Here is a 23,182-nt window from a genome sequence, read left to right as displayed (position 1 = left end):
ACCCCGACTCGTTGCAACCCGACGGAAAGCTTTTGCATCCGAGGAAGGGGGTGGGTGGGGAGGGGGCGCGGAGGCAGTAGCAGGATCTCGCTCCTCCCTTGCAACGCAAAAGGCCCGTCTCCGGCTTCTTCTTTTCCTCCGCGGTTGCATTTGGAGAAGTTGAGGATGGACCCGTTCCTCCTCTCGCCGCTCCCCGTCCCGCAAGCGAACGAATAAAAGCTTCCTTCTCCCGTTATCGTCCCCGAGGCGGATGGGAGCGGGTCCGTAGCTCTCTCCTGCCCGACCAGCGGGGCAAGCTGAGAAAGGACAAAGGAGCGTTCGCCTCTCCCCCCAAGCCGCCGCTGCTAACTGCATGCCCAGGACGAAGGACGGCAGCAACGGAGCGATGCAGAAGCGCATGGGTCAGCTCCCGAAAGCGGAGGGGGCCCGACCGGCCCGCAGCTCGTGGGGGCTCCGCAGGCATCTCGCCGCCCTTCCCCGTTTTTGCAGCTGATTCCTTTCGGCGAGGCGATCTCCCCCCAAACCGCCGCTGCTAACTGCATGCCCAAGGGGGCCTCGAGATGCGGAGCAGGGCCGAGGTCGGTGAGCAGCGTTCCTGCTGGAAGCCAGCCGCGGTGATTTGGCCGGAACGGGGAAGGGGGGAGTGTAAGTAAAGGAAGACTTAAGGGTTTTTTCTCCATCAGGGGAAGCATGCGCTCCGCCGCTTGTCTTCCTTTCCAGAATTAAAGCAGATGGAAGCCAAATATTGCATTGCAGATGAGGTTGCAGTTTGCAAGCGTATGGGGGGGGGGGAGGGAGGGATAGCTCCATGCAGCTGTAAGTGATCCCTTTTGTTTGAGAGACGCGCAGTGCCGTTCTTAGGGGAGTTGCGCCCTTCGACATAGGCCTTTGGATGACCCTGTTGGTTGATCTTGTGAAGTGATCCCCTTCCCAGGTTGTCCAATGGACTGGTGTCTGAAGAAAGAGGAACTCGTTACTGTAGCTATGGGCAGGTTAAGAATTATTAGAGAAATGTTTCCGTTACCGGTGCATTTGGCGTCTTTGGGAAATTTCCCTGCTAGCATGACTTGAAGGATTTTTTGAAGCTTAAAAAAAAGAAGAGTAGAGCCCTCCTTGCAAACAGGCTTTGCAAGAAATTTTCTGTATGGGGAATGTGGTTTGCATATTAAAAAGCTTCCTGGGGGATGGGTTTTTAAAAATCTTTATCCCCAAAAGAAAAATTCCACTTTTGCGGTGGGGCGGGGGGGTGGGTGGGTGGTGGTGGTGACAAGAGTGAACTGTGTGTGGCAGCAAATAGACTTTGAACTATCTAAGCCCTTCTTCATGTGCTTGGACTGTGAGATTCTCCCTTAAGTCTACTGGTATCAGTTAAAGGAATAGGGTTGCCATGCAGTAGACTTTAGGAATTGGAACAAAAACTACTCTCATGGCACCATATACTATCTAACAGATTTATTGTGGCTGGCACAAGCTGTCGTGAACTCTTCATCAAATCTTTTTACTGCATAGCTCATGAATCGTCGTACTACAATAAATCTTAGCACAATAGTACTTTTATTTTTTCTGGAGCATACTAACTCGACAATAAAAAAAAACTTACAACAAACTGCAGTGTCCCTCCAGGCTTTAATTATGGACCGCTTTATGGTACCTCAGATACATGAGAGCAGGTTTTTTTTCCCTGCAAGTAGCCTGTGCACAGCTGGGATAATCTTTAAATGACCCAGTCACATGAGCAGCAGCTGATTGCATGGATTCAGCATCCTGTGAAGAGGGTGCCAAATTCTGGGGGAAAGTCTGAGCTCAACTGTTGTGTGGGTCATTGATGTGATAGCAGCCAAAAGCAAAGCACTATGTAAGAAATCTCTATGTAACCTGTCATGTATAAGCACACTTAATTGGTCCCTTCACATATAAAGTTAGCACACTGGCTGCATTTCCTTTGGCCTAGGCTGCACTTGCTGAAGAATCAGGTGACAAATGCTGACATAGTAGAATACGGTCTGTTCCAGACTGCAGGTGGGAAATTCCAGGTATGAATGCTTCTCCACATGGGGAGGGGGTGGGGCGAGATACCTGTCTGCAAACAGAAAATTAGCACATTGTGGTAAAAAGTTCACTTGCGGCTTTTTGCCAGCTGTGTTGGTTTTCTGTTTTCAGCAAGTTGGAAAATATTCAAAAATATTATTACCCACTTAGAGACTTGCGTGCATTCAGTAGCCTGAATGCCTTTTTGTCTCATTCTGTTGGATGTATAGACCAAGTGACCAATTGCTGGTGTGTTAACCAGCATGCAGATAGACTGAAGTACATTTATATGCAGTGGAGTCATCCATTGGATGATATCATGGGCAACATGCCCCTAGCGTGATGTTTGTTTTAGTCCAGATGTGACTTCAGCTGCTTGGGAGCTGTTCTCAAAATAGTTTTGTTTTTTGTTTTAATTAGAAATCTAGAGTAAATAACTGAAGGTGATTTTTATGTGCTAAAATATTCTTCTCGCAGTGAGAATTTAAAAAAAAGAATGACTTGGGAGTGATTTTCTTCTAAGCACCACAGCATTTTGTGCTGATTTGTAGTTCACAAGTTAGTCCCAGCTTCTCATTAGTTGAAATTCTGAAGCAGTGAGACACACTTTCAACTCCCTTTCTTCTATATTACCTTTCACTTCCCCACCAAATCTACTTTAGGTGTCAGTTTTCTTTTTTTGGAGTGGTCAGAAAAAGCATTATAGAGTCTATCTAGCAAGTACACATTCATTATTTTAGTTGCTTTTGGCCATTTTAATCTTTGCTTCATGGAACTGGGGACTAAAAATATTAGCCATGAGACTAGGTGGGGACTGACCATTTACTATGGCATGGAGTTTTGAAGGGGCCAATCAGTCGCACAAGAATTATACCTGCTACTTGTTTACATGTGTCTGATGCCAGTAAAACTTCAAGCTACAGTAGTCCAATTAGACTCACAGGTGCCAAAACATCCCTTGTCTTTTTGCTATTAAAGGTAAAGGTAGTTCCCTGGGCAAGCACCAGTCGTTTTCAACTCGGGGGTGACGTTGCTTTCACGACGTTTTCATGGCAGACTTTTTTACGGGGTGGTTTGCCGTTGCCTTCCCCAGTCATCTACACTTTCCCCCCAAGCAAGCTGGGTACTCATTTTACCGACCTCGTAAGGATGGAAGGCCGAGTCAACCTTTAGCCGGCTACCTGAACCCAGCTTCCGCCAGGATTGAACTCAAATGGTGAGCAGAGATCTTTGCAGTACTGCAGCTTTACCACTCTGCGCCACAGGGCTCTTTTTGCTATTACCAGGGCCTTTTTTTCTGGAAAAAGAGGTGCTGGAACTCTCCAAAGGGAAATGTAGGAGAAACACAAGGATGCCTCTCATGAACTTCTAAACATTTTTTGTTGAGAATTTTGTTTCCATGAAGAAGTTCCGGAACTCCATACCACCACACTCCCCCAGGAAAAAAAAAACCCTGGCTATTACAGATGAACACTTTCTGTCTATGCATCACATTTTCACCCTGCCTTTCCTCCAAAGAGCTCAAGGCAGCACACACGGTTCTCCCTTCCCATGCAGCTGTAGTATTGCCGGGTTGCAACCTAGAGATTCCACCTTTATCCTTAATCTGCTGCTGAATTGGGATTTGAGGTAGCTGTGTTTTTTCCTCCCTGCTCCCTCCCCATATTGTTTGTCCCCAGGGTGGGGACAAACGATATGATTAGGGAAGAAATTGAGAGCAGTCATGGCTGCCCGCCTCCCATTAAAGGTAAAGGTAGTCCCTTGTGCAAGCGCCAGTCGTTTTTGACTCTGGGGTGACGTTGCTTTCACAACATTTTCACGGAAGACTTTTTGCAGGGTGGTTTGCCATTGCGTTCCCCAGTCATCTACACTCCCCCCCCCCCCCCCAGCAAGCCAAGTACTCATTATACCGACCTCAGAAGGATGGAAGGCTGAGTCAACCTGGAGTCAGCTACCTGAACCAGCTTCCGCTGGGATCGAACTCAGGTTGTGAGCAGAGGGCTCCAACTGCAGTACTGCAGCTTTACCACTCTGTGCCACGGGGCTCTTCCACCTCCCATTAAGCTCAGTCAAATGAAAATGTACATTCGCAGCTCTACTTTCTGAAACCGGCCACAAGTTCTGTGCAAGCAGAACTTCACTTAGACAAATATACCCTTCCTCTGAGTAAGAGAAGGCCTCCTGCTCCTGTTTTAAAGCAGCAAACCTCCAGTCCTGTGTTCATTGAAAGAGGTCATGCTGGTGGCACTTTGTTCTTTGTCTGCTTAAGAGTTGGGCAAGCTTATGTTTAACTTCTGAACCATAGCTGTGCATGAGGTTTGGCTGATGAACAGGTAGGTCCTGGATGGGTTTTGACAAAAAGGATTTTAGGCGTCTCACTTAAAAACCACATAGATGGCAGCACAGGTGAGCTCTAACTCACCAGAAGACCAAGAGGAAGTCAATGGTTCTCATTTCCTTTACCCCGCAAGCAACTTGCCCATTTCTTTTTTTTATAAAGTTTTAGGATTTGCTTGTCAATTTATTGCCTTTGGCTGACCTACATTTCACAGATGGACTATAGAATTCTTTAATCCTGGAGGAACATTAATCTTGGTTAAATTTAAAAAAAAACCCCTAGATTATCATTCAGAGGCCCAATCCCGCAGGTGAGCCATAGACCCCCTTGGCTGGAATACAGATGCTGCTAAGATGTCTTTCTAAATTAGAAAAAATCATTATAGAGCGCTTTCAGTATCCCCCTCATTTAAGAAAAGAATTGTTTGCCTTTTTAAAAAAAAATGTGAACATAATTTTTAATTTTGAGTTATGTTCCTTTACTTTATTCTGTAGCAGTGCAGCGTTAAGGGCAGCCCCCTTAAGGGAAAGAATCGGTTGGTTTTGCATTTCCTTGCTTTATGTGTAAATTTTAATTCTGCACAACAGTTTTCCCTGCTTTATTGCCGCAGGCCAGTTCACACAAGTATGTATTACTTCTTCAGGGTCTATATTCACGTTGTACAGTCCTCAGTTTGTCCATGTATACTATAAGGATTTTCAATTAAATATGTGTTAAAAGTCCTCAACTGAGAATTCAGTGGCCAGTCGTACGAGGGCTTGATTTGGATCAAGACCAATGTTCTGTCTAAGCCGAAGAGTCTTGTGAGCAAAGATTTTGCTTTGTGAGCTACTGGTATTAAAGTTGTGAGCTACCGCATAAATTATTGTGCTCTGGGGTCGTCCTTCCTGAGTTAAGACAAATCTGTGACCCAGCTCATGCTCACTCAGGTTAGAGGGAACACTGATCAAGACTATAGCATTTGAAGAGATGGTTCTTAAACCTTCCCCCTGCCCTTTTCCTGATTTGAAACAGTTAATGGAAGTTTTCAAAGATTTCAGGTTCTCACGGCTGGTAACATCATTAGGGTTTGTAGAATCTTTCGGGGATCAAGTGCCGTGTTCTACTGGAAGGAAAACTTTCTCCAGTAGGACACGGCACTTGATCCCGAAAGATTCTACAAACCCTAATGGAAGTGTGTTTGCTCCATTGAGAAGCCTATGTGTACATTGTCAGGATACATGAAATCATGAGTGGAGCAAACAGCACCAGGCAAAGTGGCAACAACTGGGCTGCTTGATGCGAAATAGTTTGCTTAACTCACCCGGGCCTAACCGCTTGCTACTGTTCAACAGCAGCCGCAAGAGATGGGCACAGAATGCAAAAACGGTGGTTCATTTCTTAGTTCATTGGGTTGCCCATTTTTTTTCAATTTCCTGAACAATTTGTGGTTCATTGGTACGTTTCATTCGGGAAGGCGTAGAATGGCCCCTAAGTGGGCTAGAGATGCCAAACTTGTGGCGTACTCTTCGGCAGCCTATCCTCTACCTGCTCTCCAAGTTTCATACAAATTGGATTTTGTAGGGCTGAGGTGCCCAAACAGGCGCCCCCAGTAAACTGCTCTCCTCGGAGTATGTCAAGCTGGGGAAAGAAAGATTCGGTTCTGGTTCGTTTCACCTCCTGGAAGCTTGCAGGGGAGTGAAATGGGCTGGAAGTGGCAGCTCTGGTCTCCCCAGCCCATCTTCTGGTCAATTTCCAGTGAAAATGACTAGAAGCTGCAGGTGACTTGGGAAAGTGGAGCTGCAGTTTCTAGTCAATTTCACTGGAAACTGACCAGAAGGTAGGAGGCTGGGGAAAGTGGAGCTGCAGCATATAGTCAGTTTCACTGGAAATTGACTAGAAGTCGCAGGGGGTGGGAGAAAGCGGAACTGCAATGTCTAGTACAGGGGTGTTGGACTCATTTGTTATGAGGGCCAGATCTGACATAAATGAGACCTTATTGGGCCGGGCCGTGTGTCATAAAATGTAATGCTAAGTAGTGGTATAAACTTTATAAAGGGTGCACACAAACACAATTAAATATTTTATTACTTAAAACATTAGCACTCTTGCAATATTTTGTTTAATTGTCTCTGATAACTGACACCTCTTGCTCTGAATTATTACATCATAATCTGGAGACAACATCTGTGCTGTAGCAATTGTGCAGTTGTGTATCTATGAGTTGCAAACGTACTTTTGATTTATTGAGATTCATTACAGAAATCTCATGGTCAATGCTCTGAGCCTAAGACCCAGAGGAAAACATAAAATGGCTGGACATTGTGAGCTTTTGCGCATAAATTGGTTCATGAGCTGGTTAAGAACATGTAAAGGCACGATGACACAGACTGAGGGGTATGTGTTTGTCTACAAAACTATAGTCTTCCTCAGAGAAATAACTACAACTCCTATGAGGCAGTGCAAGAATACAGAGTCAGCAATGTGTAATGGTCTGTATTGGCCTACTTATCTGGGAAGCCTAGGTTCAGAAGCCTAGGTTCAGAAGTAGGTACAAAGGAAATGTGCTGAGTGAACTTGGTCTGGACACACACTCCACCAATCCATTTCTCTGGCTCATTGATAATCTATGGTTCACATTGCTTTCCTACAGAGAGAGACTGGATCATGAAGACGTGAATACAGTGAAAAGGGGGAGGCAAACCCAGTTGCACTCAGGAGAACCTTGGCATAAGCCAATAATACCCACCCCCTCTCTCTCTCTCGAATAATTCAAGCTCATACTTTGAATAAAACTTTGTTGGCCTTAAAGGTGCTTTGTATCTCTTCTGTGAAATCAAGTGAATTGGGCAAAGGAAGCTCTTGCTCTTTCCCTCCCTCCCCAGGCTTTGCTCTGTAGCTCCTATGTGATTGCGCAAGCCTGACAAAGCAAGCTATGATGCAGAAGGAAACAAGAGAGAGGGAGAAGGAAGCAGTCAACAGTGAGTTGCTCACATGCCTAATACGAGCCCTCTGGGGGCCTGATTCAGCCATGGGCCACACATTTGACTTCCCTGTATGTCAAGCTGGGGAAAGAAAAGAAAGCTGTCCTGAAGCTTCTGGTCTGTTTCACCTCCAGGAAGCTTGGAGAGGAGTGAAATGGACTAGAAGTGACAGCTCCACTCTCTCCAGCCCCCCAGCTTTCTGGTCAATTTCCAGTGAAATTGACTAGAAGCTGCAGGGGGCTGGGGAAAGTGGACCTGTGGCTTCTAATCAGTTTCAGTGGAAACTGACTAGAAGGTAGGAGGCTGAGGAAAGTAGAGCTGCAGTGTCTAGTTGGTTTCTGGAAACTGACTAGAAGCCACAGGGGGCTAGGGAAAATGGAGCTGCAGTGTTTAGTCAGTTTCACTGGAAACTGATCAGAAGTGCAGGCTGGGGAATCATGCCAGGCTATCTGGAAAACTCAACCAAACAATTAAATGACATGCCAAGAAAAAAGGCCAGTTCATTTTTGTGTTCGGGTGCAGTGGGATTAGACAAATCAGTTTGGAATGAACCACGAACCGGCCATTTTTAGCACAAATCACAATTTGCTGTTTGGTTCATGCTCATCCCTAGCAACCACCCCATGATAGCCAGTGTGCTGCTTTGGTTAGAGTTTCAGACTAGGCTCTGGGAGAAGCCAGGTTCCAATCCCCACTCTGCCAAGAAAGCTCACTTAGTGACTTTGGGCCAGTCGCTCATTTTCAGCCTAACTCATCTCACAAGTTTGTTGTGAAAATAAAATGGAGATGAGGAGCATGATGTAAGCTGCTTGGAGTCCCCCTTGTGAAAAAGGTGGGGTTAAGCAGCAGCGTCACAGAAGGAAATATTTTTTGAAATGCAGCCTCATGTAGTTACTGGAAATGAAAAAGGGTAGTTTGAGGAATCACTGGGAACTCCATGGTTTATGTTAAGAACTTCTGGGAAATACGCAGGTCTGCATTTTTAAGAAGTGGTGGTGGGCAATGGAACCTGGGAGCAAGGTTCCCCTGCTCCTACCTGTGGCTTGGGAGCCATGGGGGAATATAAATAAATAATTAAATGACTGAAGACAGGATTGCCAGACGTATATTTAAAAAAAAATACTTGACATGCCAAGGCTTGGTGTTGCCTTCTCACGGAGCAAACAGCACAAAGCACTCTGGTTGCACTGGGAGCAGTACCCAACACAAGCATGAAATAGCAGCAGCGGCTGTTGTCTTGGGCTCAGTGCCATCTCCTGTCATGGTAAATAGCATGTAGAATGCTGTTGGCAGTGGGAGAAGCCCCCAGCCCATGCAGCAGCAGTGGCTGCTGTTTCATGCTTGAAGAAGAAGAAGATATTGGATTAAATCCCGCCCTCCACTCCGAAGATTCTCAGAGCGGCTCTCCTTTACCTTCCTCCCCCACAACAGACACCCTGTGAGGTGGGTGGAGCTGGAGAGGGCTCTCACAGCAGCTGCCCTTTCAAGGACAACCTCTGCCAGAGCTATGGCTGACCCAAGACCATTCCAGCAGGTGCAAGTGGAGGAGTGGGGAATCAAACCCGGTTCTCCCAGATAAGAGTCCGCACACTTCACCACTACACCAAACTTGGGCTCAATGCCACCTCCCCAAAGCCAAAATAGTGTGTTTCACTGTTCAGGCTTGGCAGGATTGCCAGTATTTTCACTGACTGTTTGGGGAAAACACTGAAAAAGATTCTGGACATTTAAATTTAAATACTGTTTTTTTTTTTCAATCAACACTGGCCACCTGGCAACTTTAGCTGAAGATAGGCAATAGATAATAGGGAGGTGGATGGGAAGGAGCGAAGGAAGTAGAGAAAGGTGAGAATATGGGGGGTGGGGGGGGTACCAGGCGGAAATCGTGTGGGAAGGCAGATACCGGGAATGTGTAGTATGCCCCCGCATGACTTTGAAGGTTCTCCACCATGTAACTGGGTCCGGCTCAGCAATTTGCACCATGCAGCTCAGCCAAGAGTTTCCCCAAGGAGAGGCTGTCAAGGGGAGGGAAGAAGAGAAAGCTGAAGACAGGGGGACAGGTAAAGTGAGGTGGGGGGGAAGAGAAGGGGACAGTCTATGGGGCTTTCAGGAAAGGGACAGAAGAAATAGTTGGGGAGGAGCAAGACACTCGCAAGTCTTTGCGGGTCCTCCGTTCGTTCTTACATATTATCTGCTACTGATATTTGTTGAGAAAAAATTAACATGTAGATTCTGGTGTCAGTCTTTTCCACTGAAATCATGGATACCCTAAAGCGCTTTAACTTTTGCTTGTCCAAACCCAAACATATGAACATGAACATATGAAGCTGCCTTATACTGAATCAGACCCTTGGTCCATCAAAGTCAGTATTGTCTTCTCAGACTGGCAGCGGCTCTCCAGTGTCTCAAGCTGTGGTTTTCACACCTATTTGCCTGGACCCTTTTTTGGAGATGCCAGGGATTGAACCTGGGACCTTCTGCTTCCCAAGCAGATGCTCTACCACTGAGCCACCGTCCCTCTGTTCACTATACTGGGCCACCTCTCATTTATGGCTTGTTTGACATTTCAGGGCTGTACTGCTTTTGATTCATTTGCTTGGCTCTGTTGGTACTTCATCTAATACCTCCTTATGACATTCCATCCATTTGTGCACAAGAACATTGCCCAAGCTGCCCCAAAGGCACCTCTTGGAACTGTTGCTTGAGCTGTTGTTGGTGTTTTGCTGATCCCAGAGTAGACATAAATTTGATGGAATTTGTACTTAGTAATACTTCCCCTATGGCGATTAATCCATTCCTGAGAAGACGTTTGTTGCTGAACCTTAATTGGTATAAATTGAGATTTCAATTTAAGTGATGATAATTCATCTGCAAAGCATCCTAATTGCCACTTATCTTCGTACATTGCAAGCTGCCCTAATGGTATCGCAGGCAATAGCAACATGTCCAGCATATTTATTCAAAAACCATGCAAATTTGTCGATACTTTTGTAAATAATATATGCTAATTATCTTCTGCCCTGCCAGTTTAGGAACACTGACTTGTAGCTTTCGGTAGTTAATAACTGGTTTATTACATTTTTGTTCAGTTATTTCTCCAAGGCTCTCAGCTCTCCATACATGCGTCTCCCCTCTTCCATGTTATTCTCTCAACAGCCTTGTGAGGTAGTTTAGGCTGAGAGAGAATGACTGTCTCAAGGGCACCCAGTGAGTTTCATGGCAAGGCTTAGTCCAACTGCTTAGGCTCCCTAAGCTTAGCCCAACTATTCCATCATACTACTTTCTTAAAGATGCTTCTCACCTCTTCTCTTTCTGGTACTCTGAAAGTCCCTTAAACAAAAGCAGAGAAGTAAAGTTAACTCCTTGGCTTCAGCAGGAAGCCCCAAGAAATGCTGAAAAACACAAGAGTTAATATTCAGCATAGTAGCGGTCGGTTCTATATATTCTCAGCAACACTCCTTGTGGGGGGTTGTAGCAGACAAGCCTGTTGCCTGTTAACCAGCTGCTGCCTCCTCATCCCCTTATTTCAGGGTGTTGTCTGCATTCTTACATGCCCTTCCTAGTGTTTCTTAGATTTCTTCTCTTCTCAGATAAAGTATATAGAACAGCATAAAGAGTAGTTGTATTAGCATATACTTTGGCCTTGCTACACTATTTGGAAAATCTCTACTGGCTCTCTGACACACACTTGGATCAAAATAAGCATCTTAGACTTATTTCTACGTGGTTATTACTTCTATCTGACGTAAGAGTTGTCTAAGTTTAGGAAAATGCTGATCCGTATTGTAAAGTATGAAGGGCAGTGCCAGTGTGTTTTGCAGCATACTACAAACATTTTGCAAGTTGTACTGGATGGGATCACACTGGAATTTGGCCTAGCAGTATCTCAACTTTGAAAAAGCCTGTACTCTTCGATGCATGCTGAGGCAATCACACTGCCGCCACCCTGCTGCCAGGAGATGCATGGGCTGCACACATGTAAGAGGAGCGTTCAGACTGCTCTTGCGCATGCAGGGTGGATGCATTGCACACCCTGGCCGTTCAGACAGCCAGGAAATGCGCCCTGCATGCACTTTAGAGATTTGCTACTAGGAAGTAACCAGGAGATATTTAATCCAATCCCAGACCATCTTAAAATGAGGTAAGGACGGGTGGGACTTGCGGGGCAGATATGCATGTGTGATGATGCACATTAAATCCAGAGGGGAAGCATGGCTAGATCAGGCCAAATCTCTTGTGTGATCTCACCCACTGTTACAGACTGTTGTATTTGAGTACAGGTAAAGAGTGTGGCATGGGAAGCATTGTGACATAAATATATATTATATGAAAATTTTTCCACCGTAAAGAAAACTAGTCCTACATCACACAAACATATAAAGAAAGTGAACATTATCCTTTAGTGTTGTGTTTCTTTCTCCACAAACACACAGGGGTTTTTTTTGCACATCACAGGTAGGAAATTGAGCCGGCGTGGCAATAGCTTAAGCCATTTGACAGGCTTATCACGAAGGGCAGTGGTTTGAACCAATGTCTCCCAGGTCCAAATCCAACACTCATTCTGCTAGGCCACAATTTCAAAAAAAAAAAAATTCAATCTGTTTTAAACTCTTGGTTAAAAAAATCAATTTAAATATGCAAAAATACAATGATAGTATTCATTTTGCACCTGGGAGACAGGGACCTATAAGATTGCTGAGTGCAGTACATTAGGTATTAGCTGGCAGAATGCCATGGATGCTGCTTCATTTTACTAAATGGAATGTGCTCCAATTATTTTCTCTTCTTTTCTTTAGGAATGCAGTGTGTTTGATCAGTGCTGTGAAATGGTTGCTGCTGTTAGCCGGAACGTCCCTGAAAATCAGTGTTAATGGCTCATAAGTGCAGACCAAGCTGATATTTTGTTGAAAGAAAAGCCTTGCAGAGAAGCCCAGTGAGAATACTAGCGGGATGGAAGAGTCTACGTCAAGGGAGAGCAAAAGCAGGACACAAAGCCCTCAGCGTAACTCCTTACGCAGAGCTGTAGCTACTGCAGTGACCTTTGACGGAGAGGCAACGACAGACAGAAGGAAGAAGAGAAAGAAAGAACCCCGCCCGGAATCGATAATCGTGTATCGGACAGGAAATGAGAACAAGGTGGAAGAAGAACAGGTGGATGAGGAGGGGGGTGAGAAAAGTTCAGAGGAAGGCTCCAAGTTCTTAGGACATTCTATAGGAGATGGTAAATGCCCTGAAATAAGTGATTTGTGATGTATGGTGCATGTTTCACATTTTCCTAGCAGTTAGGAGAGGGTCTTATGTGACTTTGTTAATTCATTCTGGAAAGCAGTTTCTCAAATCAGAAGCCCCACCCCTTTTAGTGATGATTTTGAGTAGGGGTTAGACAAATTCATGGAGGATAGGTCCTTCACTGGCTACTGGACATGGTGAGTTAAAGGAACCATCATAGATAAAAACAGCAAAATTTTGAATACCAGTGCCAAGAGCCAGCATCAGGGGAAGGTCATGGCCTCTATGCCTGGGTAGGCCACTGTATGAAACAGGATGCTGAACTCGATGGACCGCTGCTTTTTTTGTCTAATGTTTGCATGTCTAAAAAGTGAAATTCTTGTCCTCCAATCCTGTTTACATCGTCAATTGACAATTTCCACCTCCAGGTTGAGAAATACCTGGATATTTGGGGGATGGAGCCTGAGGAACATAAGAGAAGCCATGTTGGATCAGGCCAACGGCCCATCCAGTCCAACACTCTGTGTCACACAGTGGCAAAAAATTTTATATACACACATACACTGTAGCTAATAGCCACTGATGGACCTGTGCTCCATATTTTTATCTAAACCCTTCTTGAAGGTGGCTATACTTGTGGCCGCCACCACCTCCTGTGGCAGTGAATTCCACATGTTAATCACCCTTTGGGTGAAGAAGTACTTCCTTTTATCCGTTTTAACCTGTCTAAGATGGAAGATGTGGTTTGGAAAGAGGAGGGACTTCAGTGGGGTGTAATTCCATAGAGTCTGCCTTCCAGAGCAACCATTTTATCCAGGTGAACTGACCTATGTCACTTGGAGATTAGTTGTAATGGGGGGGGGGGGATCTCCAGCTATCACCTGGAGGTTGGCAGACCTAATTGACTAGGTGTTAACTGTATGATGACGCAAGTTTTAATACCTCTTTTGGTCGCACAAGATGAGAAACCTGGGGCAAATAACCCCCCCCCCTCTTTAGCATGTTCTTATGCAAAGTTAAATGCTTTGATTTCAGTCAGCCTGGCACACTTAACTATATATACGACCAGGCTGCTTTCTTGGTGTGAATCTGCTGTAAACTTAATCTGATAATAAGCCCTGTTGAATTTAATTGGATTCATAAAAACAAATGCAGCCTCTAGTTGCCTTAACATGGTTTAGATTAAATTAATTGCTAGAGATGACAACCTTTAAGTGGAACCTGGAGATGTCCCAGAATTAGAGCTCATCTCCAGACTACGGAGGTCAGTTCCCCTGGAGAAAATGAATTCACCTCTGTGGCATCGTACCCTATTGAGGTCCTTGTTCTCCCCAGGCTCCGTTTCCAAATCTCTAGGAGTTTCCCAGCTGGGATCTGACAACCTCTATGTCCCCCTCCCCCTCCACTGGATGGCAACCATATTACAGGGAGGGTGGAATGAAAGTCTGGTTTGAGGTCTGTCTTGTTTTGATTTCATTTCTTTGTTCTCCTAGGTTCTTGGGCTATGCCCTTAGATAGCAGATACGTTACTTTAACTGGAACCATCACCAGAGGAAAGAAAAAAGGCCAGATGGTGGATATTCATGTTACGCTGACTGACAAAGAGCTGCAGGAGCTGACTAAGTCGAAAGACCCTCCCAAAACTGAAATGCCAGAAGGGAAAAAACCTTGTGACGTCGGGCTGGCTAAGGGCCCCCACGTCCTTCTCTGGAGCCTCGCCTGCCTCCCTGTCATCTTCATGATGTCCTTTGTGGTTTCCTTTTACTATGGGACCATCACCTGGTACAATGTCTTCTTGGTGTACAATGAAGAGAGGACCTTTTGGCACAAGATTACCTTCTGCCCCTTTCTAATCATCTTCTACCCAATCATAATCATGGTCATTTCCTGTTCCCTGGGCCTCTATACAGCAGTGACTCAGGTCTCGTGGGCCTTTGGGGATTGGTGGCATGCTGTGAGAGATATGGAAAAAGGGTTCTGTGGCTGGCTTTGTAGCAAGATGGGCCTAGAAGACTGCTCTCCGTACAGCATTGTTGAGCTATTAGATTCTGACAATGTCTCAGGTAGCCTGTCGGCGAAAGGCTCCGCTCAAGGTGAAGAGATTTCAGCTGTCTAAGTCTTTGCTCTAAAGACTCCAGATTTTTCACGTTCATAAGTATTGCAAATGTACTAGAGTGATTAAAGCAGGCATGTACATACACATTTGCACAGTATTGATGAATAAAGCCCCGGAAGCTTATTCAAACAGTCAGGGGGGGGTAGAAACATGGCACGGTCCCACCAGAATGTGGAGGGAAACGGGAATTGTAATGCTTCCCCTGTTAGAAACTATGTATTCAGAAAGCTAGTATGGATTTAGAATTATAATCCAATTATAGTCGTACTTTACTAGTATTCAACATGGAAAGGGAGAAGAGTTGATACAGACGAATATTGAGGTATTGTTTTGCCTACCTCCATTCTGATATGCTTGGGAGGACAGTGCCACAAGCTTTCTCTGAACGTTTGACCTAGCTTAGGGCCAATTTATACCACTTTGGCCTGCACATGGGAGTGCTGCATTTTTGAATGTTCTCCCACAGCATATCCTGCATATACAAAAATCGTATATAACTGAGAAAGCTTGGCCTCTCTGGTGTGCAGGTTTTTTTCAATGTATAGGATTTGGGTATGTCTGTTGGGGGGTGGGGCACCTAAAAGCAGAGCTTTCCATCATGAAAGCAAGCCCTGCCCACAGTCAGACATGGTGCGGTCCAGATAAAGCCTTTCTATTTGATATCACTGATGGTGTAAATTGGCCATTAGATTTTTAAAATAATTCTGAAGTGCCAGTATGCTGGGTAAGAAGATTTATGGATAGCTCATAATACTGATGGCCTGATCAGTATTTATTCTTAAGTTTAAAACATAAAAAATAAAGCGGCCCCGTGGTACAGAGTGGTAAAGCAGCAGTACTGTGGTCTGAACTCTCTGCTCACGACCTGAGTTCGATTCCGGCGGAAGCTGGATTCAGGTAGCCTGCCCAAGGTTGACTCAGCCTTCCATCCTTCCGAGGTCAGTAAAATGAGTACCCAGCTTGCTGGGGGGGGGGGGGAGTATAAAAAGACTGGGGAAGGCAATGGCAAACCACCCCGTAAAAAGTCTGCCGTGAAAACGTGAAAGCAAAATCACCCCAGAGTCGAAAACTACTGGTGCTTGCACAGGGGACCTTTCCTTTCCTTAAAACATTCTCTTTATTTGGATTGATTGGCTAAGAGTGGAATGGGAAAAGGACAGGTGCCAAAAGTTTCCTGCCAACTTGAAATTGCAGCTGCAGCCTTGTTCCTTCCTCTTCCTTGTGCAAAAGCTGCCAAGGGTAATGACTGCAATCTGAAAACGTATTTAATTGTAATATGTTCAGCTCTGTGCCACTTGATGTAGTCGTACAGTAGGCTAAGAGTCTGTAATTAAGTATTGTCTTAGACAGTGATGTCCTTAGACGGGTCCCCTAGAGCAGGAGTGGGCAACCAGGATGCTCAAACCGTGTCAGATCCTGTTCCTTTTACATTTAGTGGTTTACAGTTTGAGTAGTTCCAATTTCCCCTACTTAATTCATCCCATATTTTTCAATATAATACGTAACATTGGTCTGCTCCGGGTGCCTGGTTTAACACTTGTGCAAAAAGCCAGGCTAAATGTGTGTGGGGGCGGGGGGGGATATGCTGGACAAAAACCAGTACGTTGCACTTGTGAATGAAGTATGTTTTGATATAGATCACTAGCACAAGCCTTGCACAACTTATATGCGGGGGGATGAGGCAAGATCGAGGGTTGATAGCATAAAATCAGACAATAGGGTGTTCTGTCATTCTGTATAAATAGGACAGATACCCTATTGTTTGGAGCTGGCCATGTATATACAGTTCTTCCCTACTTTGAAATGCATCATTGGACCCGCTTCTGTCTCGCTTCACAGTTAACTGTTGATTTCTACAAAGAGGACAAAGACGGAGCTAGAAGCTGGTGCTACTTGGATCGGTCTTCAACATGCCTTTCTACTCTTTTTCTCACACAGCGTTAGTTTTAGAGAAGCTTACTCAGTTTGCTGAAAGTCATGCTGTAAATGAAAAGCACCGTGTCCTTTCCTTCCCTCACTCATGAATCAGTGTTGATTGTGTGCCACTGGGTGCAAACAGGTGCAGCTTTCTATGTGTGGTTGGGTTACTCTGAAAGCCCACACTTCACACGCCGTTCAAATAAGCTGTTTTCTCTCCGGGGTCAAGCTCAGGAAGAAAAAGAACGGTTCTATGAATTTTGCAGCAGAAGCCAGCCCATAGTGCTGTTTGACAGGTACCTGCAAAATGATGGACCCATCTTACTCCCATCTGGTTTGGTGTAGTGGTGAAGTGTGCGGACTCTTATCTGGGAGAACCGGGTTTGATTCCCCACTCCTCCACTTGCACCTGCTAGCATGGCCTCGGGTCAGCCATCGCTCTGGCAGAGGTTGTCCTTGAAAGGGCAGCTGCTGTGAGAGCCCTCTCCAGCCCCACCCACCTCACAGGGTGTCTGTTGTGGGGGAGGAAGGTAAAGGAGGCTGTGAGTCGCTCTGAGACTCTTCGGAGTGAAGGGCGGGATATAAATCCAATATCTTCATCTACCTCACAGGGTGTCTGTTGTGGAGGAGGAAGGTAAAGGAGATTGTGAGCCGCTCTGAGACTCTTCGGAGTGGAGGATGGGATATAAATCCAATATCTTCATCTACCTCACAGGGTGTCTGTTGTGGGGTGGGGGGGGAGGTAAATGGAGATTGCGAGCCGCTCTGAGACTCTTCGGAGTGGAGGGCGGGATATAAATCCAATATCATCTTCTTCATCCTCTGAGCAGTTTCTGCAACTTCTAAAAAACTGATTTTTGCCTTCTGGAAAAAAAATTAAGGGATAAACAAGTGCATAAATGAATATGCATATGGAAGGTGCTTTTATTCAACAAAAAGTTGGATAACTTGCCTGATGCCTAATGAGAGGAATAAGGACAGCTGAACCAGCATTTGATTCACTGGTATATATGCCATTTGTAAAGGCAGAAGGATGGAAGGCCCATTGTGCAAGAAGAAAAAATCCACTGCAGCTACTGCTTTAATGTAGGCCTGTATACACCCAGTTTTCTTCCTGGAAGTCCACAGAGTGGATTAGTAGCTTAGTATGTTCTAGTTACTCACATGTTGATCTTGGGCAGATTTATAGAGGAATTTCCTATTATTTATTTGATTCCTGTCTCTTCAACTTTAATATCCGGTCTCAATGTGAACTTGTACTATCGTTCTTCTTTGCGTGGCTTTCATTAAAGTCTCACTCTGCTGTGGATTATGACGTTGTATTTATCACTTCATCTGCCTTAAGTTTTTCTTAAAGACCCAGTGTGGTGTAGTGGTTAAGAGTGGTGGACTCTAATCTGGGAGAACTGGGTTTGATTCCCCGCTCTTCCACGTGAAGCTTGCTGGGTGACCCTGGGCCTGTCGCAGTTTTCTCAGAACTCTCTCAGCCCCTCCTACCTCACAAGGTGCTTGTGGGGAGAGGCACGAAGATGATTATAAGCTGCTTTGAGACTTCTTCGGTTACAGATAAACAGGATATAAAGTTCAACTCCTTTTCTTTCTACCTTGAGATTCTTTTTCTCCCTCACCTCTTTTGACAGATTTGCTAGGCCTTCCTGATTTAAACCCTATTAGGGTTGCCAATCCCCAGGTGGGGGCAGGGGATCCCCCAGTTTGGAGGCCCCCTCCCACTTTAGGGTTCTCAGAAAGCAGGGGGAGGGGAGGGGAATGTCTGCTGGGAACTCTATTATTCCCTATGGAGATTTATTCCCATAGAAAATAATGGATAATTGATCTGCGGGTATCTGGGGCGCTGGGGGGGGGCTGTTTTTTGAGGTAGAGGCATCATTTTCAGTATAGCATCTAGTGCCTCTCCCCAAAACACCCCACAAGTTTCAAAACGATTGGACCAGGGGGTCCAATTCTATGAGCCCCAAAAGAAGGTGCCCCTATCCTTCATTATTTCCTGTGGAAGGAAGGAATGAAAAGGTGTGCCGTCCCGTTAAATGTGCTGGCCAGAACTCCCTTTGGAGTTCAATTTTGCTTGTCACAGCCTTGATCTTGGCTCCACCCCTAATGTCTCCTGGCCCTACCCCCGAAGTCTCCTGGCTCCATCCCCAAAGTCTCCAGATATTTCTTAAATTGGACTTGGCAACCCTAAACCCTATTCAAGTCATCTTTTTTAAAAAATGTAAAAAGCCATATTTTATAAATCATTACTAACCCAGCAAAATCTGCCTGTGATTATTACTTGAGAGGAGGATTTGCCGTTTGTAATAAAGAGAAAGGCTATTTAAATGAGTTAAGTAATTCTGATATTAAAATCTAGTTGTGAAAATGCAAACCAACTACTTCTCCCTACTCAAATTCGCAATAACATATTCTTAAAGTTGTAGTACGGTTGCAGTCATTGGGAGCCATGACTCGGATAGCCCGATCTTTCATCAGATCTCAAAAGCTGAGCAGGGTCATGGACAGAAGACCACCAAGGAAGTCTAGGGTTACTACATAGAGGCAGACAATGACAAGCCACTTCTGAATGTCTCTTGCGTTGGAAACCACACCAGGGATCACCACATACGGGCTGCAGCTTTGACAACAAAAAGAAGAAAAGCTGCTTTGCAGCAAGTTCCTCAAGGCTGCAGGTGGAGGTGAAAACATGGTACTGCCGTTTTCCATAGAAAAGAAAGGCACACATCCTAGCCTCCCGATTAGTTTCATTTCTTTCATTGTAATCTCAACCTTCCTCCAAGAGCATCGGGGTGCTGTACATAGATTGCCCCACTTTTATCCTCGCAGGAGGCCTGCGAGGTAATTTAGGTTAAGATGGGAGATTATGATTGCCCAAAGGTCACCCAGTACACTTAGTGGCAGAGTAAAGATCTGCAACAAAGGTACCACTTTAATTAAAATTACCTTCTGCCGCATCCTACAGTATTGTTTTTAGTTTATTATTTTATTTAATTTCTACCCCACTCTTCCTGCAAGCGGGTTCAGGACGGATTACAACATAAAAACACAGCAATAAAACCCAAGGACAGCTACTATAAAACTTTAGCCCTTAAAACAAGATGACAATAGGTTTTGTATTGGGGGTGGGGGGTGGGGATTGATAACAATATGTTTTGTACTTGGAGGGATTCAGAACACACACATACTCTAATATGGCTGTGTATACATTCATAGATACATAACTTTCACTCTGACATTAGAAAAATGAACAATATTGACTGTTGTGCCAGGACATTTTAGAATAAGATTTTCCTTTTCCTTTTTTTGCGGTCAAGTCACAGCCAATTTATGGTGACCTCATAGGCTTTTCAAAGCAAGAGATGTTCAGAGGTCTTCTGTGTAACAACCCTGGACTTCCTTAATGGTCTCCTGTTCAACTACTAACTTACCTTCTGAGATTTGACGAGATCAGGCTCGACTGGGCTATCCATACCTAATAATATAGGGAAATAACACTGCCCTACATTGTGGGGCAGTTGTAAACCTTCACTTAGTTATAGCTCTCCCAATTTGTGTCCTGGTGCTGGATTCTTGGGTTTTACCATTGTTGAACTATGAACATTTTTCAGCAGCCAAGGTGAAAATTGAGCACCAATTCCTGGATGATACAATAGTGGTCCCTAGCAAATCTGGCAAGCCTTAAGCAAAAGGAGGACAACTGGAGCAGGTACATATTTCTCTGATGTAGTTATGGTCTGCATGCGAAAAGACGATGCTGTCAGTCCCTTTCGGAAGAAGCAGAAATAGCAACAATGAGGGCGACTCATTCCTTCGCTCTCACTCTGGCTGAATAAATTACGAGCTGCATTCTTCCTACAGCACTGCATGAAACAGGCTGAATTGTCTGGTGTTTCTTTCTTTTTTTTTTTTTGGTGAGAGAACAGAGAAGGGGACTCCTGTACCCTTTCTATTTCGCTTAGATGGGAAGCCCAACAATATACTGGGGTCCACCTCTACCCAGAAAGAGAGATTTTTCTTCCTGATGCATCAGGTCCTGTACCTGAACTGAGGGGGATTAGAGTCAGGCCTCTGACTCCCAACCTTGGATGGTGCATCTCTTGTGCCGGCTCAGAAGGTGAAGAGTCTGGGAGTTATACGATGCCTCACTTACCATGGAGGCTCAGGTCACAGCAGGAATCTTCGGCAGGTCAGACAGCTGGTGCCCTATCTATCCCCACAGGATTTTGCTACAGTGATCCATGCAACGGTCACTTCCAGGCTGGATTACTGTAACTCGCTCTACACAGGCTTGCCCTTGGGGTTGATCTGGAAACTCCAGATGGGCAAAATGCGGCAGCACCGCTCTTAACTGCATTGCCTCTATGGGCAAGCATCCAGCCGATTGCCCTGGCTACCAGCTGAGTACTGGATCCGCTTCAAGGTTTTGGTACTGACGTTTAGATGAAGATGATATTGGATTTATATCCCGCCCTCCACTCCAAAGAGTCTCAGAGCGGCTCACAATCTCCTTTCCCTTCCTCCCCCACAACAGACACCCTGTGAGGTGGGTGGGGCTGAGAGGGGTCTCACAGGAGCTGCCCTTTCAAGGACAGAGGCTCAGAGTGGCCTACAATCTCCTTTATCTCCCTCCCCCACAACAGACACCCTGTGAGGTGGGTGGGGCTGGAGAGGGCTCTCACAGCAGCTGCCCTTTTAAGGACAGAGGCTCAGAGTGGCCTACAATCTCCTTTCCCTTCCTCCCCCACAACAGTCACCCTGTGAGGTGCGTGGGGCTGAGAGGACTCTCCCAGCAGCTGCCCTTCCAAGGACAGAGGCTCAGAGCGGCCTACAATCTCCTTTCCCTTCCTCCCCCACAACAGCCACCCTGTGAGGTGCGTGGGGCTGAGAGGACTCTCCCAGCAGCTGCCCCTCCAAGGACAGAGGCTCAGAGCGGCCTACAATCTCCTTTCCCTTCCTCCCCCACAACAGACACCCTGTGAGGTGGGTGTGGCTGGAGAGGGTTCTCACAGGACAACCTCTCAAGGACAACCTCTGCCAGAGCTATGGCTGACCCAAGGCTATTCCAGCAGCTGCGGGTGGAGGAGTGGGGAATCAAACCCAGTTCTCCCAGACAAGAGTCCACGCACTTCACCACTACACCAAACTGGCTCTCTTCCTCCCCCACAACAGACACCCTGTGAGGTGGGTGGGGCTGAGAGGGCTCTCACAGCAGCTGCCCTTTCAAGGACAACCTCTGCCAGAGCTATGGCTGACCCAAGGCTATTCCAGCAGCTGCGGGTGGAGGAGTGGGGAATCAAACCCAGTTCTCCCAGATAAGAGTCACGCACTTCACCACTACACCAAACTGGCTCTCTTTCTCCCCCACAACAGACACCCTGTGAGGTGGGTGGGGCTGAGAGGGCCCTCACAGCAGCTGCCCTTTCAAGGACAGAGGCTCAGAGCGGCCTACAATCTCCTTTCCCTTCCTCCCCCACAACAGACACCCTGTGAGGTGGGTGGGGCTGGAGAGGGCTCTCACAGCAGCTGCCCTTTCAAGGACAACCTCTGCCAGAGCTATGGCTGACCCAAGGCCATGCCAGCAGGTGCAAGTGGAGGAGTGGGGAATCAAACCCGGTTCTCCCAGATAAGAGTCCGCACAGGGGCGTAGCTAGGGCTTCGGGGGCCCGGGGCCCAAGATTTATGTGGGCCCCCCTACGTGTGTGCACGCCGCCAGAAACAGGATATGATGTCACTTCCGGTGATGTCACTTCCGCAAGATGGCCACCACTTGCAAGTCTGCACACTTAACCAGTACACCAAACTGGCTCTCCCCATATATGCCCCGTTTAAAGTTTAAAGCCTTACATGGCCTGGGACTAACATGCTTGAGGAACCACCTCTCCCCATATATGCCCCGAAGGTCATTGTGGTCTGCTATGCAGCACCTCCTGCCCGAAGGACATCTGTCTTGCCTCCACCAGGCCAGGGCTTTCTCAGCTCTGGCCCCTGCCTGGTAGAATCAGCTCCCTATGGAGATCCAGGCCCTACTTGAGTTACTACCATTTTGTAGGGCCTGTAAAACGGAGCTATTCCACCAGGCTTTTGGTTGAGACAGCGGGCGTCCTATTCCAGTACCTATTCCATCAGCTGGCCTCCCTTGTTGTGACATCATGCTTTGCAGCCTTGCTGTCACATCATATTTCACTATGGTGCTCTCTTATTATCACCGTCATTTCTTCTTGGGCCAGAAATCAGTTTATTCTGTAAAATGTGCCCTTCCCACCTGTGATGCACCTTATCTTGTTCTATTGGTTTGTTAATCTCATTGTATTGTTTTTAAATTTAAATTGTAGGGTTTTATTGTTCAGTTTATGTTGTGATCCTCCCTGAGCCTGTTATGGGAAAGGGTGGAAGAGAAGCCTACTAAATAAATAAATAAGTACCTGGACTTTTATAGACATGGGGAAATAAAGATACTCATCATTCCCCTTTGGGTGAAACTAGACATATGGGAAGAGGAGGCATAATCTCATCTTAGCCACTGTTTCTGTGTAATATCACCTGAAGCGGCTCCAAATGTCGTAGGCCTGTGAATTCCCC

At 46.0% G+C, this 23,182-nt stretch overlaps 1 protein-coding gene across 2 annotated transcripts; it reads left to right on the top strand.

The window, feature by feature from the left end:
* The first annotated feature begins 243 nt into the window (after positions 1-243).
* TMEM169 (transmembrane protein 169) lies at positions 244-14,758 on the top strand. Of its 2 annotated transcripts, none has more exons than XM_060261259.1 (3): positions 244-645; positions 12,126-12,550; positions 14,052-14,758. In XM_060261259.1, exons 2-3 carry the CDS (start codon positions 12,280-12,282, stop codon positions 14,672-14,674), a joined length of 894 nt encoding a protein of 297 aa, XP_060117242.1. In that variant the 5' UTR covers positions 244-645; positions 12,126-12,279; the 3' UTR covers positions 14,675-14,758. The 2 variants fall into 2 exon arrangements, with proteins under 2 accessions (XP_060117242.1, XP_060117241.1); XM_060261258.1 differs by lacking the exon at positions 244-645 and adding an exon at positions 1,836-1,855.
* Positions 14,759-23,182: the final 8,424 nt, after the last annotated feature.

This window comes from Heteronotia binoei, chromosome 21, assembly GCF_032191835.1.
Source record: "Heteronotia binoei isolate CCM8104 ecotype False Entrance Well chromosome 21, APGP_CSIRO_Hbin_v1, whole genome shotgun sequence".
NCBI lineage: Eukaryota > Metazoa > Chordata > Lepidosauria > Squamata > Gekkonidae > Heteronotia > Heteronotia binoei.
Note: the sequence above shows the minus strand (reverse complement) of the source record. Positions and strands in the feature narration are given on the sequence as shown.